Consider the following 8,431-nt stretch of genomic DNA (forward strand, 5'->3'; position numbering starts at 1 on the left):
ATCTACTCAGGTTTTCCTGTGTCTATTACCCAAGATTCAAGTGCTCCAGATAAATATAGGTTCATTTGGGGTTGATAGGGTAATACCCCCATTCGAGAATGGACCCCTGCAGCATAAAGATATGATACCTGGCCAAATGGCATACCAGTCTAGGAAGGGAGGAAATGAACAGTGATGGAATTTCTACATATGTGGAGCATATATAATAGCTGAAATTGGCCAGGTACGGTGGCTCATGCCTGTAATCCCAGCACTTTGGGAGGCTGAGGCGAGTGGATCACCTGAGGTCAGGAATTTGAGACCAGCCTGGCCAACGTGGTGAAATCACATCTCTACTAAAAATACAAAATAATTAGCTGGGTGTGGTGGCGGGTGCCTGTAATCCCAGCTACTCACGAGGCTGAGGAAGGAGATTTGCTTGAACCCGGGCGTCGGAGGTTGCAATGAGCTGAGATTGTGCCATCACCCTCCAGCCTGAGTGGCAAGAGGAAAACTCTGTCTCAAAAAAAAAAGCTGGAATTAGTTAGCTTTTATTATGTGCCAGACACTGTTCTACGCCTGTTACACATTATCTCTCTAAATATCCAACAACCCTATGAAGTAGGTATGTTATTTCCCCCATTTTACAGTCGAGGAAACTGAGGCATAGAGTGTTTACATTACTTTCCTACTGCACAGCTAGTATTTGGAATTTCCTTCCAGCATTCTGATTCCCATCTGACTATAGACTTCTAAGCTGTATCATCCTTTTTTTTACAGCTACTAACTAACCCTGATTTCAAATAATTCACATATGTTTATTTAGGCTATAACTGGATTTTGAGACAAGACCTTACTAACCAAAAACTGATCCCCAGAAATACTTAGACCTTTTTATTAAACTTTATTAAGTGATGTCAAGAGGTGTTACTTGATTTTTCTTCTAGAATCGGTATGCACATTTTTTGTTTGTTTTTCCTCCCACCAACACTTTTTAGTGTTATGAGTCAGGTGCCTTATTAGTTACTAGAACATGGAAATGCTTCAGTAAGACTGTAATTGTATCTAGTGATAAACTCAATGTTAGAGAAACATACTGGGCACCTATCATTATTAGGCTGCGTTTGCTTAATACTAATTTTTCAGTGAGAATGTGTTTCCAGTTGTGGGTGTTCCTTTTTTGTCTTCTTTTTGCCCCCAGGCATTGTCTACCCTGGACTCCATCACTCTGATGTACCCTTTCTTTTACCGTCCTATGTTTGAAGTGATAGAAGATGGCTGGCATTCCTTCCTTCCTGAGCAAGAGTTTGAACTCTATTCCTCAGCTGTGAGTTAACTTTTGAGAACTGTCGGTTATGAAAAGTAACCCAGTACCTTATTTGACTTGTGAAAATGATCACTTCTTTTGAAGAGTACTAAGGTGAATTTGACTTCTCCATTGCTAATCTTAATACATTTAAAAGGATTGAAGCCATACGGAGTATAATCTCTGATCAAAAAGGAATTAAATTAATAATCAATAATACTAAGATATCTAGGAATATCCCCAAGTATTTCTAAATTAAACAAAACACTTGTAAATAATCTGTGTGTCAAAGAAATTAAAAAACATTTTGAACTAAATGATAATGGTAATGTAATCTATTGAAATTTGTGGAATACAGACAGCTAAGGCAGAGGTTAGAGATAAACTTATAAATTTAAAATTTTTATACTAGAAAAGAAAGAAAAATTTAAAATCATTCATCTAAGCACCAACTTAAGCTAGAAAAAAGAGCAAAGTAACTAGAAAGAAAAAATAATAAAAATAAGAGCAGAAAGCAATAAAATAACTAGAATAAGCAAGTTTAGCCAAGTTGGTTGATCTAAGATCAGTATACAAAAACAAATTGAATTGGCAACAAGCGATCCGGCAATGAATAAAATAGGAATAAATTTAACAAGAAACTCAAGATTATGCACTGAAAGACATAAAATATTGTTGGAAGAAGTTACAGGAGATCTAAGTAAAAGGAGAGATATACTGTGTGCATCAATTGGAAAACAATATGGTTAAGGTCAACAGTTAGCTGACACATGTGAAGGACCATTAGATAATAGATGTTTTAAGCTTTGTGTGTCATGTGGTCTCTATTACAACTACTGAACTCTGCTGCTGTTGCATGAAAACAGCAATCAGACAAGACATCAATGAATGGGTGATACCATGTTCTAATAAACTTTATTTGCAAAAACAGGCAGCAGGCTGGATTTGGCTCATTAAAGTGGCAGTTCTCCCCAAATTGTTCTATAGAGTCAGTGCAATCTCTGTTAAAATTCTAACAGGTGTTTTTGTGGAAATGGAAAAGATGATACAAGTTTTATGGAAATGCAAATTTAAATATATAAGTTTATGTGGAAAGTCAAAACAACTTTGAGAAAACAGTAGTTAAAAGGATTTACATACTTTATTACAAAACTTGTAAAACCGCAGTAATCAAGAGAGTATGGTACCGGCATAAGGAAAATGTTACGTAGCTGATTAGAAACAGCTAAAGGGAGAATAAGTGATTTGGAATATAGATCTGAAGTAATTACTCAGAATGCAGAACAGAGAAAGAAGATGGAAAAACAGAGAGGTTAGACACGTGCATGCATAATAAAGGAAGAAGATCCAATATTTATCACATGGGAGTTTAGGATAAAAGATGATAGAGACTGGGGTATGGTGGCTCACACCCGTAATCCTAGCACTTTGGGAGGCTGAGGGAGGCAGATCACTTGAGCTCAGGAATTTGAGACCAGCCTAGGGAACATGGCAAAACCCCATCTCTATGAAAAAATTTAGCTGGGTGTGATGCCGTGTGCCTGTGGTCCCACTTACTTGGGGGTCTGAGATGGGAGAAATGCTTGAGCCTAGGAGGTTGAGATTGCAATGAGCAGTGATCATGCCGCAGCACTCCAGTGCAGATGAGAGAGAAAGATCCTGTCTCTCAAAAAAAAGAAGAAGAAGAAAAAGATGATGATGATAGAAGAAAGACAATATTCAAATAAATAATGGTTGATAATTCTCCAGAATCAGTAACAGTTATTGAACCCTTAAGCCAAGGTATCCCAGCAAATGCCGTACAAGATAATAAAAACATCTTTATACATGTTGTTGTTCAGCTACTGAACAATAAAGCAAAGAGAGTGTCACAGAATTAGCGAAAAGACAAATTACCTGCATGGTGTTAGATTAATAGAGGAAAAAAATTTGATCAATGTCTATTCATGATAAAAGCTCTTAAAGTTGGATTTGAAAGGAATTCATCTAATCTGATAAAGGATGGCTACCAAAACCAAAAACATACCAAAAGCAAATCTTGTATTATTCCCTCTAGGTTCAAAAATGAGGCAAGAATGTCCATTATTACTGTTCCTAGTCGGCTCAGTAAGACAAGAAAGAAAAATACAGGGTATAAGAGTTGAAATAAAGGTAGAAAAATTGTTATTTGTTGATTCTATGCTTGTCCACATGGGAAAAGGAAAGAACCTTGAGATCACGGGGATTTCTCTACACCGAACACAATTTGAAGAGATGCAGTTAAAGTGCAACAAAGGTTATAAGGTTTCTAGGAATATATCTAAGAAAAGATAGTAAGACCTTTATTGAGAGCGTTATAAAAATTTATGGAAAAATTTTTAAAAGCTTAAATCAGTGGAGAGAAAATATACTCATGGATAGAAAGACTGAATATTCTAAAGATGTAACTTATTCTCTCTGATTTATAAAGTCAATACAGTCTTATTAAAAACCCCAGTTGGTTTACACTGAATTTGGTAAAAGTTACATGGAAGACCAGAAGACCAAGAGGAGCCAAGTTACTCTTTGAAGAATAAAAAAGTAAGAGGAGGAGACTTAGCCTACTAGGTATCAAACTTATTTTAAAAGTTACGGAAGTTACTAAAGTGGACCAGTGGGATGGGATAGAGAACACAGCACATTTGGACTGACAGAGTGGCATTGCAGATCAATGGAGAGTCTGTCATTCTCCAGAGTAGGAAATCAATAAATAATGTACCATGGTGAAAATTCAAGCAATAACAGTATAATCATGTTGTTTAGAAATTTAAAGGTAAGTCGGCGTGGTGGCTCATGCCTGTAATCCCAGCACTTTGGGAGGCTGAGGTGGATGGATCACCTGATGTGAGGAGTTGGAGAGCAGCCTAGCCAACATGGTGAAACCCCATCTCTGCTAAAAAATACGAAAAATTAGTTGGGCGTTGTGGTGGGTGCCTGTAATCCCGGCTACTCAGGAGACTGAGGCAGGAGAATTGCCTGAACTTGAGAGGCAGAGCTTGCAGTGAGTCAAGGTTGTGCCATTGTGTTCCAGCCTAGGCGACAGAGTGAGACTCCATCTCAAACAAAACGAAAGAAAACAGAAATTTAAACACCAAAAAAGCTAAAAATACTGAAAACGATTGCCTTTGGGGAAAGCAAATTGGGATGGGCTAGCAAGGAACAGGTAACTCCATTTTTCTAAAAATAATAAATCTTTAGAAACCGTGCGTTTATTTATTTATTATTTTTTGAAACAGAATCTCACTCCGATTGCCCAGAGTGGAGTGCAGTGGCGCTATCACAGCTCACTGCAACCTCAGCTTTCTGGGCTCATATGTTTCTTTCACCTCACCATCCCAAGTATCTGGAATTATAAGGGTGTGCTACTACACCTGGCTAATTTTTGCATTTTTAGTGGAGACCTGGCTTGGCCATTTTGCCCTGGCTGGTCTTGAACTCCTGGACTCAAGCAATTTGCCTGCCTCAGCCTCCCGAAGTGCTGGGATTACACCTGTGAGCCACTGTGCCTGGACTAGAAACTATATTTTTAAAACTGGTAACATAAATATATTTGAAAGGTGAAAAAAATTAACTAAAAATGTGATACTGTATGTCACAAAAGCATTTTTTAAAAGTGATAATCTTGTCTTAGAGTACATCTAACATACTACATTAGGTTAGGCCAGCTCAGATATACAGAACATGCTGAAATTTACATATAATTTGATTTTTTTTTTTTTTTTTACTGTAAAACCTTTTGACAGTCTTCAAGCAGTTTTCAGTTCTGATTTTTAAAATAAGTTGTCATTTGCTAGTTTTATGTTGTATACTTTTAGTCCTTAGTGTATTGAGTTTGAAATTATTTCATTGACTCCTGAGCTTAACCTTCCTTAGTAGTGAGTTGTTACTGTTTTAAGAAAGGTGTTACCAATCTTAGTACATTTTTCTCCTTTTCTAAATAGCAGAAAAGAACAAAGGACTTGATCTAGCTAGTAGCTCTGTTCTCATCTGTCCTGGGGATGCATTACCTGTAGTCTTACAGTCTTACTTGTGCTTTAAGAGGATCATTAACAAACTAAATGGGACCCAGAAAAGGAAGAAGTGGGATGATGCTGGCCATGATAATTATGGGTGTGCTCAATATATTTAACTTGGAGAATAGAACACTAAGGAGAAACAACCGTCTTTCAAACTTTTGGTAGGATACCGTGTGAAATAGGGAACTTGTCCCGTATTGTCTGAAAGTTTGCTAAAAAACCAATAGAGAAAGTTACAGAGCAATGATTTTTGCTCAGTACTAGAGAGAACTTTCTAGGAATTGTTGATACCTAGCAATGCAGGAAGCTGGCCCTGAACCATAGAACCCCTTTTCTCTGCAGCCATTTACGTATAAGCTAGATAGCCTCCTATTCAATTCCTGAGAAATGGCTTCTTCGTCGGTGAAAGTTGATCTGTAAGGTCTTTCAAATTTTCTCAGATGATTTTGTGATATTGAGATAGTTGTTTAGCTTTGAAGTATTCTGTGTTTTTCAGACCAGTGAATGGAGGCTAAGCTATGTCAATAAGGAATTTGCTGTCTGTCCCTCTTACCCACCAATTGTCATAGTGCCCAAATCCATTGATGATGAAGCTCTTCGGAAGGTAGCTACATTTCGACATGGAGGGCGCTTCCCAGTACTAAGCTATTATCACCAAAAAAATGGGATGGTAAGTGCACAGCGCTACTGTTTGATGTACCGAAAGATTTGGCTGGGGGATCTTTTCGTAGAAGTGTTCCTTTTTTCTATCTGTCTGTTCATTGACATGGTTGTCCAGGTCTCCCCCACCAGGGCTTCCTTTATGTCAGCTTTAGGGAATCAGGAGTAGAGTGTTTTCTTTGGTGAGGATGTAACTGAATTCTTTGCATGATCCTGCTCAACCTCACAGAAGCCCTGAGAGACACTGTATAAAGGAAACTAGTGTTTATTTGATGCTTATGACGACATTCTTCTGGTAGAAAAATGGGAAATTTCTCTGCTCAGAATAATTTAATTTTTCTTACCAACTTTCCATGTGAAAGGCAAATTGAGCAGAGCTATTTTCAAAGGTAGAAGAGTGATGCTCATGTCATTTAGTCACAACTCTTGTAAACACTGAATTAAAGAAGGAGCTAAGATAACTTCCTTATAATGGTGGTCTCTTGAAAGAACTCTAAACCATTCACCAGGGAAGAGATTAGTTGAGAAAAGTTTCAAAAGCGAACATTTCCAGATAGATAGTTGGTAGGGTAGTTTTTGGAAACAAGTAGTTAAATCCTGGAATACTGAAAAGGATGGTAGAGGCCACTGGAGGATAAATAATAGACAATCAGCTTTTGAGGTATTGAAAATGATTTCCAAAACAATGAGAACAGTGTTTGAACTTTTAAATTTTGCCACTGGTGCCTTTACTTTCTGTAATTCTTGTTAAAACCTGCCAACTCTATGTATGTTTAGTTGAAGTCAAGGTTTACTGGCTCATAGGCCATTATTATCTTTATTACAGGGCCAGGTCTATGGGTATTTGACCCACACGCTAAATGAATTCCAATATTTGATCTTAAAGAGGTGATATGATTTATTATGTGAAAGTATTTTGAGACAGAGAAATTGTGTAAAAGCTTAAGGCTTATCTTTTACAGTTACTAATTGTTGTCAATACATGCAAATATTTCTTTGCTTGTGGATCAAATCCATCTCCACAGCGTCACAGGATTATTTTTGAGATACTATTAATCTAGCTAATTTCTTTCTGTATTCAGAAACTTTAAAAGCAACTGCTGTTGAATTTTCAGCTTTACTGTGCTTCTAGGTAATCATGCGAAGTGGCCAGCCACTCACTGGCACAAATGGGAGGAGGTGCAAGGAAGACGAGAAGCTGATCAATGCTACCCTCAGGGTGGGGAAGCGTGGCTACGTCATTGACACCCGATCCCTGAACGTGGCTCAGCAAGCTAGAGCCAAAGGAGGTGGCTTTGAACAAGAAGCCCATTATCCCCAGTGGAGGCGAATTCATAAGTCCATTGAGAGGTAAAAGATTCCATAGATAATAAGGACTCTTATTAGAAGCTAATTACAGTGGACAAGGTGTTAGTTGTTCAAAAATTACAAGTGTTCAAATTAACCTATGCATTAATTTAGGGTCAGTAATTGGCTAGTCATCTTCTCATTTTTTTTGTCAGCTTTATAAGGTTTAATTGACAAGTAAAAATTACATATTTGTGATGTACACTGTGCTAAACTGTTTAGATATATGTATGCATACATTGTAAACTGATTAAGTGACTTAACGTAACTATCACCTCACATAATTACCATTTTTTTGGATGGTGAGAACATTTAATATTTATTCTCTTAGTAATTTTCAAGCATACAGTATATTATTTTTAACTACAGTTACCATGCTGTACAATAGACCTGCAGAACTAATTCCTCCTAACTGAAACCTTGTAACCTTTGATCAGTATCTCCCCATATCTGTCTCCCCTCCCCCAGCCCCTCCTGCCAACTTTCTCTTCCTCTGGCAACCACCATTCTCCTCTCTGTTTCTATGAATTTAACTTGTTTAGATTCTACATATTAAGTGAGTTGATGCAGTATTTATCTTTCTGTGCATGGGTACCTGGCTTATTTCATATGACATGATGTCTTCCAGGTTCATCCATCTGTTGCAAATGAAAGGTTTCCCCTCTTTCTTATTTTTACTTTTATTTTTTGAGATAGAGTCTAGCTCTGTCATGCAGGCTGGGGTGCAGTAGCACAGTCCCGGCTCACTGCAACCTCCGCCTTCTGAGTTCAGGTGACTCTCCTGCCTCAGCCTCCTGAGTAGCTGGGGCTATAGGCACACGCCACCACGCTTGGCTAATTTTTGTATTTTTAGCAGAGACAGGGTTTCACCATGTTGGCCAGGCTGGTCTTAAACTCCTGACCTCAAGTGATCCGCCTGCCTCGGCCTCCCAGAGTGTTGGAACTTCATGCGTGAGCCACTGTGCCCAGCGCCTCTTTTTTTTTTTGGGACGGAGTTTCGCTCTTGTTACCCAGGCTGGAGTGCAATGGCGCGATCTCAGCTCACCGCAACCTCCGCCTCCTGGGTTCAGGCAATTCTCCTGCCTAAGCCTCCTGAGTAGCTGGG

At 38.3% G+C, this 8,431-nt stretch overlaps 1 protein-coding gene across 1 annotated transcript in view; it reads left to right on the forward strand.

Moving 5' to 3' along the window:
* MTMR9 (myotubularin related protein 9) overlaps positions 1–8,431 on the forward strand; it is a 47,428-nt gene that overhangs the window by 19,899 nt on the left and 19,098 nt on the right. The window contains exons 3-5 of the mRNA XM_017540462.2: positions 1,181–1,306; positions 5,816–5,989; positions 7,112–7,329. Of these exons, the coding sequence (XP_017395951.1) occupies positions 1,181–1,306; positions 5,816–5,989; positions 7,112–7,329 (518 nt within the window). The remainder of the gene's footprint in view (positions 1–1,180; positions 1,307–5,815; positions 5,990–7,111; positions 7,330–8,431) is intronic.

The sequence above is a fragment of the Cebus imitator genome, unplaced genomic scaffold (genome assembly GCF_001604975.1).
Source record: "Cebus imitator isolate Cc_AM_T3 unplaced genomic scaffold, Cebus_imitator-1.0 Scaffold125, whole genome shotgun sequence".
NCBI lineage: Eukaryota > Metazoa > Chordata > Mammalia > Primates > Cebidae > Cebus > Cebus imitator.